General features: G+C 39.1%; 1 protein-coding gene across 1 annotated transcript in view; it reads right to left on the reverse strand.

The window, feature by feature from the left end:
* LOC139730064 (integrin alpha-8-like) overlaps positions 1–15,945 on the reverse strand; it is a 113,370-nt gene extending 97,425 nt beyond the window's left edge. Inside the window, exon 1 of the mRNA XM_071640975.1 lies at positions 14,842–15,945. Within this exon, the coding sequence (XP_071497076.1) occupies positions 14,842–15,083 (242 nt within the window). The 5' untranslated portion in view covers positions 15,084–15,945. The remainder of the gene's footprint in view (positions 1–14,841) is intronic.
* Positions 15,946–17,896: the final 1,951 nt, after the last annotated feature.

Genomic DNA, 17,896 nt, shown 5'->3' on the forward strand with positions numbered 1-17,896 from the left:
AACATTAGTATACATCACACGTAGTTGTATAGGCCAGCCATCCATGAAAACATGTTGCCTTCCTCTGTACTACAGCTTAGGTTATCCATAATTATAAACCGCTAATTAAGCGCTTCTGAGTGTTAACACAATGAGCTGTATTTATAGCTTCATATATACCATTATCTCATGTCGATTCCGAAGGCAGGGTTCCGGTTTCTGTAAGCAATCTCTAACAACCGTATAAGAAACTGTGCAGACCCCTTCTGGTCTGAACTGATGAACAATGAACAGAATGAGATCACATAACAAAACAACAAAGCACGAAAAGGCTGGAAAGAATCGACTGCTCCAGAGTATATAGTCCCTATAAAGTCTAATAATTATGTCAAATACAATCTATCACAACTGGTCTTGTGTTTACGCATAACTATAGACGTACATTATTTATTTTGTCTGGGTTATATAGCGGCGCAAATGTCAACAGGAAAGACCCGGCGAACAAGAGAAGTTGAAAATAATACCAGAGGCTTAGACTTTCCAAATTTCATAAGATTATGCCTGTACAATGGCATTTCTTAAGATCTCGAGGAAGTAGAGGAATTTGCAACAGTTCAGGTTTTGATGATAATCAAAATGTGAAGACCTATAACCAGACCTTTAATACGGGATTATAATATAAAGGAAACCATGCACGCGTTTGCATTTATAGATTAAGCCAAATCATCGTTGTGTTGTGGTTACTGGTATATGTATTTGATGCCGATTATCGATGAGGAAGGAATTATCAGACATATCACCTTTTTGCAGTTACAGAGAGGGAAAGAGAGAGAGAGAGAGAGAAAAGAGAGAGAGAGAGATGGGGAGAGAGATAATATAACAGGTGTGTGACTAACAACCAGTCGGTTCAGAGCCGCCCACATCCAGAAGGGATATCTCGTCGCTCAATAATCATTATTTTCCTCCTGAAAACTCACATTTTCATTTTCCGACAAGTCAAATTCCAGTACAGAGAAACTGGCTATCAGGTGCATGCACAGATTGAAGGTGAAGATACAAACGAGGTGGCGATTTTCCTAGGGGAAAATTGACAGTTCAGGTTAATCCCCCAGAGTATCTTGCATCAGCATGCTGATAATGCTGCAATAATCTACTGGGGAAATCCCACAAGGCTCATGGCTACAAGTGTTGTAAGTGTAACTTTCGGTGTATGATTTCGAGAAGGACCCTAATCTATACAGTGTCCCTAAAATTGGAGCGCAGAGTGTAATACAAATCGTACAGATCCAATGGATAATCCCAGTTCATGTACTTAATTTTAACTGTATGCACGTGCCAAGACGTATAGCACGTGTGCATTCAACGCAGATACAAAAGCAGGTGCGAAACCCATTCAAACAAAGCAAGGGCCATGCGATGTTTCACCTCCATATCGCAATCTATTCGATTTATGATACAGTGTTTTTTCTAATGTAAGCTCATCGACCTTTTGACCTATGACCTTGTCAGACTTTATCAATATTCGATCCTGACCGGCATTTTTAGGTTATGTACATGTAGCCTGCCTGCTTTGTGGCGTGAGTTTAGCTGAAAGCTGTGGAAAGTTGAGAATATATACATTGTACATCATTATTGACCGTTTGACCTTGTGAGCTTGTCGGACTTCATCCATCATGTCTATATTCGAACTTGACCGACATCCTGAGATTATTTACCTTTGAAGTTTGGTGGTCATAGCTGAAATCTGTGGAAAGTTTACAGTACACCACGATACCGCGAGTACAAACAGTGCATATTTTACGGCAAGTTCACTGACCTTCGACCTTGTTGGACTTCACCAATATTAAACCGGCATTTAATTTTGATGACCTATCATATCCTTGCATTATGCTGTTGATAATTTTGGATTGACACGATTCAGAATTTCAAACCACGGAAAAGCCCTTGACCTTTGACCTTATGGCCAAAAAGTTTCCTTAGAGAATCTTAATCCGGTAAAACAGAGATATGGAGGGAAATATAACATTTAAGCATTTCATCCTGACATTAATTTGACCTTGAGCGTGTGCGCTCAGAAATTCAGCGACACAGCTTCGAAATGCCAAGTTTCATTTGGATACCTCAAACACGTCGTCCACAGAATCGATTCATGAACGGACGGACGGAAGGTCCGACAACCCGGTCTTTTATTCTCGGATTGACGAACCTTCGTTAGCTTTTTAACTTTTTGCGAGATACTGAAGAAAAAACAACTGTTACAACACTTATGAATGAAATGTTACAGAGCATACACTTCTTAGATGAATTCAAAGTTTATTTGATGAAAGTCAAATATCAAAAGAATTTTGAGATATCCAAAAAAAAAGTTAGACGAAGACATCCTGATAAAAGGTGGGTCCCACCTTTTATTATCACTCCCTTTGATTTTGATAATCATTGCAGCCATTTCAACACCAATTTTCATCAAATAAACTTTGAATCCCTCCTAGACATATACATTCTCTTTCATATTTCATATGTTTCTCATTATTTCACACACACAAAAGTTGGAAACCTGAAGCCCCATCGAGTGACGTTAGTCTACGAGGATTGGCATCTCTCTGCATTACAAGAACACACATTGTTCACTTGAAAACCTTTCCCATACACACCATATAAACGCTGACTGAATGCCTATTGGGACCATCTTTTATTACGATAAAAAATACAACAAAATAAAATACATTATTGTACATTGGGTATCAAACAACCATCACGCGTGAAGCAGTTCACACGTACATGACGACAAGGTGCAACTAATAAATAATTAACACCCATTGGTAACCATTAAATTGCAAACATCTCCGGATAACACGGATCAACACTGGTCTTGTCCCGCTAAGGTTATAGATGAGGCCATTAAACGCCTACATTTAAAACTTACTAACTATAAAAATCTCACGGTGAAACAATCAAAGCAGAATGCATAGTTTGTGAGTATGATATCATGGACGTGTATAACTCTATCACAAGTTGAATTCTCTGTTTTGTTTCGCACTTTCTCTTCTAATAGATCGACTTCATGAATATCATCAAAGTGAAAGTCTGTTTCCAACGCATGATCATTAGTTGCCTTGATTCACGAGGACGTCGAGTGGTCCGGATGAAAGTGCTATTCGTGTTTCTTACGAATGATTTACAGACTGAAACAGTTTTAACAACTTCTGCATTGCATGTCTGCTTATCATACTCTTATCCTTCCTTGTCAAGCCAAACTATACACTTTCCTTTGAAAGGACGAGGTTTGCCATTACCCGTGCACAGAATGTGGTAATAATTATGCGGATTGTGCAGTGCATGCGTTATATCGAATGTATCAGAATCAACTGCAGGCGAAACTCGAGTCGGAGACATAATAGAGTTATTTTTGACAGGAAATCATCAATCCCTGTGTTATTCCGAGGGGCTATACTGACTGATTGACGAGTTGTTTATCAAAATTTGACTCTAATTCAGAAGGCGGGTACGCCCCGCTGTCTTCACGAAGGGGACACGGTGATGGGTCTTCCGCAGATAGAAGTTAAATAACAAACCAAACATAACGAGAGTCTCTTTATAATTTCATTTCATTTCGTTTTAGTTCATTTAATTTATTCGTCTATTAGTCTCGACTGGCTGAAATTATGTTGAATACAATAAATCACATGGACGTGTGAAACAGTGAAACATGAAAGATATACAGACTTGACTGTGCATGCACGAGCTATACATGAATACAATGTCATGGAAGACTAAATTCTAAAGTTTGTAAACAAAATGCCAACTCCTACCCATCACCGACACTTACAAAATAGGGGTAAAATTCATGTAACGCTTCTTTTTTCTTTTTTTTTAAACACCAAACGTAGAACATGATTTGCGCTGCAGATATACCACCCCCATCTCGATCCTTTCCAAGCTCCTGCCACCACCCCCTCCTTGCCCTCTTCCTTTCCACCTGTCTCTCACTCTCCTCTCAAACCTCCTTTCAATATGAAAGAACAAGAAAAATGCACTCTAAAAGAATTGATATTGTCACTACTCTATCCTTTCAGCAAATATTATGTATATAAAACTCAAAATGCATATACCATTTCTGAAAACGATAGTTCAACATTTTGAGTCTTAAATTGAACATTTGAGTGTTAAATTGTACATTAAAAAGGCTAGATGAGAGACAACATTTGAAATGTTGATTTACCATTTTTCACCGATTTATCTATTTTTATTCTTCTTTTTTTTTAGTGTCCATCATACTCTTTAAGTTCGCAAGGCAAAATTTTCATGTAGAGAAGGCACAAACAAGAACATATATAACACAATCCTGCCTCCACAGACGATTATGAGACTGTGAAGTCATGGATTTCAGCGCATCGCCGCAACCCAATTTGACTTATCTCCTCCCCCATGCATGTTCGCAGAGAGAGTGTTAACATTTCCGCCTCAGCGCGGTCCGCATCATCATCATCTCATCTTCACTCCGCAGGATGGGATTAAACTCTCCGCCGAGTCTGTCACAAAATAAACATGTTCCGCATCCATGAACTGCTGCATCCAAAAATCACGTTATAAGGAGGCAGCGAAATCAATACCGTGCATGGCTGAACTGAGATTTATGTCCGACCATACGAATCTCTCTAATGCGTGTCACCCTAAAATGAATATCGCGTGATATGATTTGCACATTTTTTTTCTGACACTGAGTCTACAAAGCGAACAAGACAAGAAGAGGATTTATCAGATATACATCGAATTTGTTGTCTTGTTCCTTCTTCTTTTCACTTGTATGATATGCATAATGGCATCTCAGCCATTATAATCCTGTCCTATCCAACAAAAATTTGAGAATGCTCATCAACTTGCTTTTCTCTGAATAAGAATAACAAAACTGAAGTGACGTTCATGTTAGCAAAAAAGCTAGTAAAAAAATACTACATGTATAGGTCATGTGTTGCTGAAAAAAAAATATGAAGAACAAAACAAAGTACATGCACATTATGTTGACACTTTCAGAGCGACATACCATGATTCATACCGTTAGGCATCCTACTTATTTCTCCATTGTAGTCTTCTCTTTATAGTATTCTTGCCATCCATTTCACCTTTGATTCGTAAGCATTTTTAAGGGTGAGAGAGTGTGGGTATATTACATGTATACACGTACAAATATTATACACGTATGTATCAAAACAAACAAGGAAAAGTAGAAATTACGCGGTGCGTAATATATGTCCCCGCCGGAAGTAGCATTTTGTAGCAAAATGTGCAATACAGGTCAACAATGAAGGTCAAAGGTCAAAGAAGTCAAAGGTCAAAATTCTGTGTAGAAGTTTTGAAGCCCTCACCTAGTGCCATCACATAAAGCAAACAGAATCGAAATCGGGTTAGAAATGGCAAAGGAGTAGCATTTTGTAGCCAATGTACAATGTAGGTAAAAATCAAGGTCAAAGGTCAAAGAAGTCAAAGGTCAAATTTCTGTGTAGAAGTTTTGAAGCCCTCACCTAGTGCCATCACATAAAGCAAACAGAATCGAAATCGGGTTAGAAATGGCGAAGGAGTAGCATTTTGTAACCAAAGTACAATATAGGTAAAAAATCAAGGTCAAAGGTCAAAGAAGTCAAAGGTCAAAATTCTGTGTAGAAGTTTTGAAGCCGTCACCTAGTGCCATCACATAAAGCAAACGGAATCGAAATCGGGTTAGAAATGCCAAAGGAGTAGCATATTGTAGCCAATGTACAATATAGGTCAAAAATCAAGGTCAAAGGTCAAAGAAGTCAAAGGTCAAAATTCTGTGTAGAAGTTTTGAAGCCCTCACCTAGTGCCATCACATAAAGCAAACAGAATCGAAATCGGGTTAGAAATGGCGAAGGAGTAGCATTTTGTAACCAAAGCACAATATAGGTAAAAAATCAAGGTCAAAGGTCAAAGAAGTCAAAGGTCAAAATTCTGTGTAGAAGTTTTGAAGCCGTCACCTAGTGCCATCACATAAAGCAAACGGAATCGAAATCGGGTTAGAAATGCCAAAGGAGTAGCATATTGTAGCCAATGTACAATATAGGTCAAAAATCAAGGTCAAAGGTCAAAGAAGTCAAAGGTCAAAATTCTGTGTAGAAGTTTTGAAGCCCTCACCTAGTGCCATCACATAAAGCAAACAGAATCGAAATCGGGTTAGAAATGGCGAAGGAGTAGCATTTTGTAGCAAAATGTACAATATAGGTAAAAAATCAAGGTCAAAGGTCAAAGAAGTCAAAGGTCAAAATTCTGTGTAGAAGTTTTGAAGCCCTCACCTAGTGCCATCACATAAAACAAACAGAATCGAAATCGGGTTAGAAATGGCGAAGGAGTAGCATTTTGTAGCAAAATGTAAAATATAGGTCAAAGGTCAAGGTCAAAGGTCACAACTGAAATTCTGTGTAGAAGTTTCAAAGCTCCCATGTAGTGCTATCATATAAAGCAAACAGAATCAAAATTGGCTCATAAATGACAGAGAAGTAGCAAATTGAAGATTTTGATCACACACGGACGCACACACGGACACACGGACGCACGGACGGACGGACAGACGGACGGACGGACACACGGACACACACACGTACGGAGCCCGTTTCATAGTCCCCTGCTCGAACTCGTTCGGCGGGGACAAAAATGCGCTTAGTAACCAATGTGTAGAAATTACATCTCCTCGGTCTCCGATTTTTTTTTAAGAACTTGCATACCGTGAACTTCAAACGAGTTTTCCCCAACAACGTCAGCTCCTAATTTAATCTAATTGGACACGTTACACCCCTTTCCCGTCTAAATTTGCACCGCGTTACCTGTTCTTGTAGCGTTCAGATATCGCCGAGTTCGAGGAAAGACAAGCGGGCAAGAAATTACCTCAAGGAAAAAAAAAAAGAGAAAAAAAAAGATACTCTTGTCTTGTTTCTTTGATGGTATTATATACATCATATATATATATATATATATATATATATATATATATATATAATTACAGATAGATAGATAGATAGATAGATAGATAGATTCATGTATATGTTGTACATAATACCTAAAGTGATAATGGTGTCAGTGCGCGTTAGCTCAGCACGCTCATTGCAATTGACAGTTTGACAGTGCAGAGTGTAAGAGTTCGATGCAGCGTGTGAATCCATTGGGAAACCTGCATAGCCCACCCCATGTATGGCACTAGTATACACAAAGGAGAACAAATTTATAATGGCCGTTTTATTCAGCATGAGAACAAGCACATGTATCATTGTCATGGGTTTTGATACTGTCATGGGGGTGCAGGCACCAGGCAGTCTTCGCTCATTTAGCGCCTCCTGGATGAACACTGGCGAGGCAGGTGCATCTATAAAACATGGATGGGTGCATGGGAAATCAAACATAACAATAAAATGGAAACTAAACTGAACTCATCAGGTTATTTCCTGAAAGTAAAGTGAATTTCCATAGGCCTTATGTTATCTAAATTACAAAAAAAAAGTGATAGAATTTCTAGAAAACAGACTTATCATTGGTATGGTGCGACCAGGAATCGAAAATTTTCTGCTGGTTACTCCATGTCAGTCGGGTTTTGCAGTGATCCGCATGGATTTGTGCATGGAGGTTTTGGTTTGTGCAAGGAGGTGCTAGGCGAGCTCGCCTAGTAAAATGTACCTCCTTGGTTTGTGTCCCTCTATCATGGATACACCTCCCTGCTTATACTCGTAATAGAACAGTGCGAAGTTCGACAAGACTTCACCTGGTGAGAGTACATCCGTTCATCTAGTATACAGAGTCTATACTGTATCTTATCTCCTCCCCCCCCCCCCCCCCCCCCATTATCATTATTTGTGACCTGCGAATGACAACACACAGTATCAGGGTCATGTAAGGCTTACTGTGAATTTGGCTATGAGAGCATAAGAAACGTAGACTACTAGTATCGATTTCAGTCTCTTCGGACAATGAGCACAATCTTCCGGTATTCTTTGATTGGCTGGAGGTAGACATCTCCGCTTCAGTGCGTCGTAGTATACTGTATACCGGTACGCTATATATTTCGCGGGGGTTTTATTTTCGCGAATTTCGCGAGTCGGGAGCTATTCGCGAAATTAACAACACGCGAAAATATTACCTTCTAAAATGAATCCCTTGTCTTGATGATACGAACATTTCGTACTAGTATACCATGTCACGGCTTACCGAACAGACCATACTGGCTAAGCTTGTTTACGCACGTCCACGTCTACTGTAGAGAGCCAATCCATTATCGCAAGGGGACCACTCGTCAGAAATCTAGCGCGATGGACTTAACTACTTCAAAAATGTTGAATTCTAACTTACTAGTTCGCAGAGTTTGGTAAGTTTTTTTCATGCAGTGTATAACTAGTATCATTCTTATTTGCTAGTAAGTTGAAAATTCACACTTTCTTTGCCACTTCATATTTTCTCTAGTCCCCCAATCGCGAATTTAACTACTCGCGAAAATGTGTGACAGCGGCAATTCGCGAAAATTTATGTACGCGAAAATTATAGCGTATACAGTAGTAACTCAATGGTCATACCGTAAAGTCGCGTCGTCAGCCGTCGAGTTCAATGTTCATTGGTACAACGGAGAACCCTATACGCAGCACACGAGACCGGCTTATCATTTGCGACAGGAGGTTCATGATGGGATTTTTCTCTTTTATCACGCATAGACTGTGATGGCAATGGTTTTATGGTTGCCTACAGTTCACTAGTTCGTGGCGCTTCATTATCATGAGTGCACTCGACCGTGAACTTTGATGCTGCCGCCGATTCGCTGGAATGGCTGATAAAAGAACAATGTTCTGGAGTGCGCGACTGAAGTAGTATACTTGAGTCTTCTTGTTACATAGTAGACCTGTGAGTTTGCTTCTATTCAGAACACACTGAACTTCCAGCGGGCAATACATGAGAACATAATGAATTCACAAAATTGCCCCTCCCCATCCCCTCCCCATCCCCTCCCCATCCCCCCCCCTCCCCGAAAAAACACACACACAAAAATGGGACTGTCTTCAAACTTGTCCATTATTTTTCATTTCAACTAGGTTCACAGCATAAACCTCCAGTTTAGTCACAATTTCATTTTAACCCAGATTATGTACCCTAAGGATGATAATAAAGGTAGCAAGTGCTGCCAAATTTTCTCCTCACCATTCCGAAAACCATAAAGGTTTTATCGAGAGTAATATTAACTAATATCGGCATTTGATTGCCTAATTCATTTTGTAGCTATGGTCACTGTCCGTGTCTCAAACAGAGATAATACCACACTTTGCACTCCATCAAAAGATTTCAAAATGAATGGATGTGGGAAATTTGACAAATTTTAGAAGTTTATAATTAGCCTATATCACTGTTTTTCATTTGCTCAAAAGAGCCATAGAGCAATGGGGAATATATCTACAAGATGTAATAAGTACATGGACTTTGCACATCTACAAAGTTCTGTAACAACAAATATCAGTATACCAATCTATAGTAAAAGTTTAGTCCTAACTACTGCAAGCCATTAAGCCAGGTACTGTTTTATGTCTTCTTCTTTTTTTCAATTATGGTATGTACACAATCGTCATGTACATGTATGCACACCATGGTAAGCCTACTTGTGTATACCATTTTGTGAATGGAGACATGGTCTGAAATAACTCACATACAGTATCTTCAATCCTTCAGATTGACTGCAAACAGGTTAAAAACAAATAAAAAAAAGTATACTTTCTATCATCACAGACAGGGCAATAAACACGGAACATTCAGACCCCGTTTACAGTGCGAGGCTCGGCCGTGGCCGAGCTGCGGCCGAGCCCACCTTCACTTCAGTGTAAACGCGCAAAAGGCCAAATGCGAGGCCAAAATTGGCCTTGCATTTGGCCACGCTCTGGAGGTGGTCTCGGCCGCGGGCGAGCCCGGCCTTTTCTCAGTGTAAACGCAAACTGGGCCAAATGCGCGGCCAATTTTAGTCTGGCTTCCAAACCCTCTGCCTGTACTATTTCACTATTCAGGATATTAACCCCCTCAACGTCAAAAACTAGTATAGTTTAAGGTGGTTTTGTCCTGCAAAGGATTTTTTTCCTTCGGCAAAGGCCTTTGCCCGAACGGCGACTTCGTCGCCACAGAATTCAGTTGGCAAAGGGTCTGAAAACCAGACAATACCAAATTGCGTTTGTTTACAAGCAGAGCGCCACTACGACAAAATATTGAAAGGTTTGAATTAAAAGCGCGGCCGAGCCCAGCAGTGTAAACGGACAAAATTGCAGGGCTCGACGGCGCAATTGAGGCCGGGCTCGGCCGGCAGAGCCGCGGCAGAGCCCGGCCCTGCACTGTAAACGGGGTCTTAATCATCATTCTGGAGGCATGGACACATATTAACCATTGCAACATCACCTACACCCCAAGGATGCAGTTTATCTGAATCATCGAAGAGGTCATACCTGTGACAGCTTATGGCATTTTGCATCATCATGACTAATTTTGTATGGCCAAAACTGTTCTTGAGGCACTTAAGTATCATTAACCTCACGTTTTATTCTCTTTGCGTATGAAAGCTGGCTATAATCAGTCAGCTGTTGATGAATAATGCGCTTTCGATGATTATGTAACTCTGTAAGTCCCTACATGTATGTTTGTGACCCACGATTGTAAAGCTGAACTACAGATGTATTATATACAGTATAGTGTTACTAAAGGGACATTAAGTGTGTTTTAACATTCATGGAGTAACATAGACAGAAAAATTCATCTGTCCAGAGGAGTTTTTCATATTTTTTTTTTACTTTTATGGCTCTCCTCCGTAGACATATGTAGGTTATATAAAGGAGGGGCTTCCATGAAGCCAGACGTAGTCTTCGCAGAACATATCCCCAACCACAACAAACAGACCGATCTTTCAGTCAAGGAGTAAACAGTGCAGTACAAAACATCATGATGAGTACATTACTATCAATTCTATGCAGAATGCCTGTTGTATATTAAACAGTCAATGTGAATATTGTATTCAGTAATTATGAGAGCAAACAATGAGGACCCTACTGTACTTTGGAGTCACGGCCAGGGGCTAAAACTACATAATTTTGAATGTGGTCAAAATGCACTGTTTGAAGGTACCGTACAAAGTACACATATTGTATATTTGCATTAATCTACATTGTGAGTGAATCTCAATAGACGATGTGCACACACACAAGTATAGAGACTTGGTGATACCACCGCATGTTGTATGCCAATGGTGTCTATCTCACAAAGTGTACCAATGCCAGTCATGAAGTGATTTTGATTTTGCTTCCAACAAATCACTTCATTTTGTCAGGGGTTTTTTTTTCAAAGAATTTTATATATTAGTACTACCATAAGAGGTTATGGAATTATATAGTAGATCATTCATGCAATTAACTGCTACCCCACTCTAATTTTGAGTTAACAGAATGGTAGAAATATCAATTTACACAGTTTACCTGTTGTATATAAAGTGCATTGGTACACCGTATGATACTACTATAGTTAATGTGTATGACATTGATTTGAATTCATTAAAGGACAAGTCCACCTTTATATACATGTGGATTGAGTGAAAAACTGAATGCAGCAATACTAGTAGAACACATCAGTGAAAGTTTGGGGAAAATCAGACAATCCGTTCAAAAGTTATGAATTTTTAAAGTACACATACGCGTAGTCACTGCTGGATGAGAAGACTACTACAGTGTATGATGTCATATGCGTACAACCATGAAAATAAAAAGAGAATTTCACAAAACTTTACTTTTTGAATAAAGTGCACATTTCTTTGACTTGTTACTGACATATGTTAAGGGTAATATTATTTCCCCTGCCTTCTGAAAGAGAGAAGTCAAGTGTTCTTTTGTTATGCGAGAAAAGTGAAAATATGTTGAATCTTTTTTATTCTTTCTTTGTATCGTTGTACTCATGTGACATCACAAGCTATATAAGTCTTCTCATCCAGCCTTGAGTGAGCAGAAACTTCAAAAATGTATAACTTTTGAACGGACAGTCCAATATTCCTCAAACTCTCAATGATGTGCTCTACTAATATTGCTGCATTCACTCAACCCAAAGGTCTATGAAGGTGAGCTTGTCCTTTAACATACAACGGAGAGTAGCATCAAGGCAAGTGAGAATTCAGGCTCCTAAGTTAACATGTCATAAAGAGATGAGCATACAAAAACCAGAAAAACGATGAACAAGAAAAAAAGGAGCATAATTGGTAAAAAGAATATACATCTTGAAATATCAGGATCTGCACTGGCTCACCATTGACCCCTGGTGACTTGTGTCTCTTCCATAGCAGCCTTAGCCGCATTAAAATCCAGCCTGCTGCATGGACACAAGATCCTAATCAAAGACACCCAACCTCAATGCATGCACCCACACACAAATTATATGTATCCTGTCAGACAGGTGTTTGCTTCATGTGTGTTTATCTGAGCTACTTTGTATATTATAACAAATGAGACCTTTTAGTGTCTCTAAGAATTCTGTACATAGGCTATTTAAATAAAATACATGTAGGGCCTACACTGTATTTTGGCCTCTCTGTTGGTTTCTGCAAAAATAATGACATCAATGTTCTTAAAGGCATTGTCTGTGTACCATTTGCAGCTGAAACAAAAACCCAGCTTTAGTGCTTCAAAATAGTTCTAAAATGTGAGTTGGGGATAGAAACAACCAATGTAAAAATGCTACCGTAGTCAGTATAATTAATGTTAAGTTTTGTTGATTATACGAGAAAAATAGCGATATCTTCTGATATTTTAGGCTTTATCTATTGCAAAACTTTTATAAGGTAGGATGTTTTGTGAAACAACAGACCTACCGGGTACACAAATATGCATTAAACGTGATGACTCGAACATTCATAAAATCACTGCTCCCAATGGTAGACAAAACCTTTAAGTTTAAACTGAATACCGTACATTGTAGAAGTTAAGCATTTACCTGTACATTTGCATACAGAGACTGTAATTGAATCTGTTTACATTTCACTCAAGATCACAAATCAAAACTGCTAATGTCCAGTTTGATTTTCCAAGCACCGAACAATCCAGGATTGCTCTAAAAAAAAATGGACGAAATATCTTTCTTTCTAGAACAGACACACTTACAGCTGTATTGCTCATTATGCAATGCCATTTGCATACTGAGACTGTAATAATTTTGTTTACATTTCACACTCAAGATATAAATCAAAACTGCTAATGTCTAATTTAATTTCCATGCATCGAAGGTATGTTATCGAACAATCCAAGGTTGCTCTATAAATGGATAGTCTATTGGAACATCTTTCTATCCGGAACAGACACAGTTATTGCTCATTAAATGCAATGCCATTGTTTTGTTTTTTTTACATCTATATTTCAATTTCTTCTTTCTCCAACAAACAAATTAGAGTAAGAATAATTCGCTTTCTTCTAAACTTAGATGACTGTAACCCTACATGTACATGTACTTATGTACATGTACATGGCAGATGTACAGTGTACAGTGTTACAATGATAGGGTACATTGTATGTATACTCTCAGGTTCTTGCATTTACAATTGTATATTTGATAAACTGCCACTGTGTCACAGAAACATTTAGATGTCAAATACATTTACTTCGTACACTGGAAATGTGAAGTTTGTTAGACAATGATTGAAGAATACACACAACATTTACAGCCGTATACCCATACCTGCCTTCACACACACATACACACACACAATGGATGCATAAACTTTACACAATGTTCTTCAGCTCATGATGGGGCATGGATATCAAAGTCCATATATTCACAAACTATCATAGGCCTATTTAAAATGCCTGCATGCTGCAGTTTTACACAGAAAATGTACACTGGTTAAATACACGTGTACACTCTGAAGTTGTACCATGATAACCAGTGTGCAAAAGCTACAGGGAGAAAACTAAAGCTGCAATCTGATTACTAATAAATATTTGATGTGTCTTTTTTTTTTGCAGTGCTAATTCAAACTTTGAAGGTAGATTTACACCCTTTGCTACTGTTTCATAATGAGATTTGAAGATATTCTCAATACAATCTTGTGCTTACAAGTGTTAAATATCAATGTACTTTTTGCATGTCACTGTCTCACCTTCTCTCTTCTATTGCATTGTTAATGTTGTAATCGTGTATGTACACTTTGTATATCTCTCTTGTCTCTTAATTAGTGGGCTTCCAAACTTATTTTTGTTTTTTATTTTTTCTTGAGAGAGGCAAACATACATGTAAAGGTGACTCCCATTACAATGAAGTCCTTGGGACCAGCAGTCTTCTTTAGTTGTACTGAAATTTCGTTATAGCCGAACAAATAAAGCACATAAAGATATGATAACAAAATTGCTAATATGATATAACGAAAGAAAACTGCCGGTCCCAGAGGACTTTGATATACCCTGATTAACGTCAACAGGAGTCACATGTATCACAATCATGTTGACATCACGAACATCTACTGTTTAATATCACCATTATGATCATACATTGAAACTGGAATTGTATGTACTGATGGTGAATGCTTACTTTGTCAAAATGGGTGTGGATACAAGTGGTTCCATTAATAATATAAGGATTTAAATTAGGCATGCATGATGTTTACATAACATTGTATTGTTTACCTCCCTCTAATTTATATCAGATGGTATGTTCTGGTGTTGGTACACTGATGTAAAACTAGTACCGTGGTATAGAGTAGTACACTAGTACTGCAAGTCAAAGTGTATAAAGTCAGCCAGGGAGGTGGTGCATGCAAGTTCAGGAGTTCAGTTGACAATTTATTATTACCATGGTACAATTGTATGCATGTTATCTTACCAATCTGTATCTCCATCACGGTGTTGTGCAACAGTGAATCCAAACAGACTTCCCGCGGGTCCACTAAAGGTGAGCGGGGCTCTAGTATCAAAATTAAATCCTTCTGTGGTCTTTGAAAGCAAAATGCACTGGAATATGAAATGAACGAGTAGTACACCGATCAGGGAAGTCCGTCTAACTCGTGTTGAGGAGGCGCATGTTGCACACCACGCCCGGCGGGTCCCCATCGTATCGCCAGCCATGAGTATGACCCCACTTTTATTACTCCTCGTGAATATACGACGGATCTATGTGTCTATTCCGTGCGGCTTCTGCGAGTTCTTCTTTCCGACGTTGTTGAGGATCTAATCAGATATCCTCTTTCTCTTTCAAAAGGGTGGAAGCGATAATAAACGAGCGAGTATCTGGTTTCTACTCACTGGTCAGACGCTATATAAAGACGATAGATTCACTCCTTTACCTGTAGTGGTGGGCCGGAGAATTGGAGAAGGATGGATGGTGAGCTAAAGTAAATATGCGTAAAAAGTTGACAAAACATGTCACTAGTCTATGTACCCTAGGCTAGCCTCGGTTGTAAGAGTGGGCTATTGGGAGGCAATGAATTTATATCTGATCTTTTCAACTAGATATCAAAATCCCAATATCATTATCAATCACAATCATTCCATCCAGTCTAGATAGCTGCGTTTCATGAACCACTACTCCGTAGGCGCAAGGCGCTACTCGAGTACTCCCTTCCTCTCCTCTCGATGTGCTCCGTAGGCTCGCGGGGGAGGAGCAGTGCTCTTCAGGGCGCCAGCTGGATATTTGACCGTTCCTAATCGAACACTAAAACCTGCGATTTCTATTTTGACAAATGAACAAGGAAAAGGGTAAATAAATAGTAGTGCGAACCCCGATCGACAGAAAGAGTCCGAGTCCTCACAGTCCACACCGTTCTGCGATAATATATCCAATGTTAAGATCCAAGAAGCTAAGTGGATATGATTCTTCAGTACCTAGACACCTGTCCAAGTCGGAATGAGGTACAATCACCATCTGGTTTCGTGTCTGACAGCTACCCTGTGCATGTTATGCGTGGTGCATGGCCTGCCCTGTAGATATCCACATACAGATCTACCATACACGTACGTATCAAGCAAGTACACACCCTGATAACAGAGAGCGAACGAGATATCGGTACGCAGAAGTCCCTTTCGTTCCGATTCCTACCCCTTGCGTGCCATGCAGAAAGAGATGGGTGTAATAGGTGCCAGTGGTCGTACGCGCGTACCAGACTACGTAGCTCTATGGCTCGTGACCCATTCCATTTGTACAGAAGAGTGCATACTGAGTACATCATGCATACAGAAATAAACAGTATAGCCGCGTCCGATTGGTAGACATTCTTATAGGAAGAAAAAAAAAAGAACAAAGCATCTGTGTGCTCGCTCAATGAGTCATTCGCTGTGAATGTAAGTGGGTTTTTCCAAGGAAATTGTACATGTTTACCGTTTTCCGGTCAGAATGGACTGAATACGGAGTTTTGCCCGGAAGAAAAACAGAACTCCTATGACAGCATAATAGTTGCTCTCACCCCCGCAAGACTCGATAAACAAAGAACTAATAAGATTCGCAAAATAAAATCCGCTATTACAGAGGACCCGCTGGCATTTGTGCGCAGAATAATCAAAGTTGTGTAAACAACAGTGCGCTGCAATGGCTTCATACCTGGAATTTAGTGTGTAGGCCCTAACTGTGTGTTTACAGTTAGCCCTAAATCAAATAACTTGTCAGGTATACTACCATTATCATAATTCATGAATGCAGTATTTACCAACCTCACTAATGATTTGATATTTACTATAATTATGACAAATTCCACATTGAATTATGATTATTTTGCTGATTAATTAGTGTCGCGCTCTATCTTCCTCAGGCCCCTAACAAGTAGGCTACTCGTAACAGCTTGGTGAAATATGTAGGCCTAGTGAATAGGCCTAGATGAGACGAGTTATACTTCATGTCAAAAAAAAATGACTCATGTCAAAAAACAAGTAGGTCTAAATCATGAATTTACGATCATAATGATACCAACGATAAATTTCTAACCGAGAGTGCATAATACTATGATTTTGTTTGTATGATTTATGGTTCGTCTTAGTTTACATACAAGTGTATATGAAAAGTTTCAAACTCTCAAGTAACATTCATTTTGTTCCTCTCCAATTTTGAGAAAGTCAAGATGGTACGGATTCGTTTTTTATTTTGTTTTTCTATCTTAGTGATTTTTTTTTCAACAAGTTTTGATTTTGCAGCCACTAAACACACTTCACTTTTGTTCATGGGACGAACAAAAAGTTATTGTTAAAGGTCCTGTTTACCTTGGGGAGCAGTGATTCAAAAATGTTCAAGATATCATTTAAATGCATATGTGTAGGTCAGTTGTATCACAAAACATCCTATAACATTCTTGCAATAAAACCTAAAATCTAACGATATATCACTATTTTTCTCATTAAACTATAACTTTAGACGGTTTAATCTGGAAACATATTAATTATAACTATTGTTCACATTTTGTAAATTTTACAATACTTAACATCCATTATACTGGTTCGAATTTTTACACTGGTTGTTTCTACCCCTAACTCACATTTTATAACTAGTTTTTGTTTCATCTGCAAATTGTAAATCATAATGGGCCACGGGAAGGGGAGGGGGGTTACCATTGACATCTTTGACCCCCCCCCCCATCCCCACCCCCACCCCACCCCACACACACTCACACGAGAACATGAAAGGCAAGATAAAAATAAAAGCCAATCATAATACTACCAGCAGACATGACGGCGTGTGGCCAGTGCAGTCGAGTGTTGTGACTTCTTTGCCTGAAACAAAAGTGCGCCCTCATGCACTGACTGGAAAACACAGAGCCAGAAAGGGTATTCTTACACTGACAACAGATGGCGATATTCAAACTTTTCTTCATTGACTGCTTGATAGAATGTTCATGCCTCTGACATCGGCCTGCAACTTATAAACAGCGTCATCAAAGCCTCCGTTTGACTGGCTG

Source organism: Diadema antillarum, unplaced genomic scaffold, assembly GCF_040938485.1.
Source record: "Diadema antillarum isolate AM-2024a unplaced genomic scaffold, OU_Dant_1.0 seq00000288_RagTag, whole genome shotgun sequence".
In the NCBI taxonomy this organism is placed as follows: Eukaryota; Metazoa; Echinodermata; class Echinoidea; order Diadematoida; family Diadematidae; genus Diadema; species Diadema antillarum.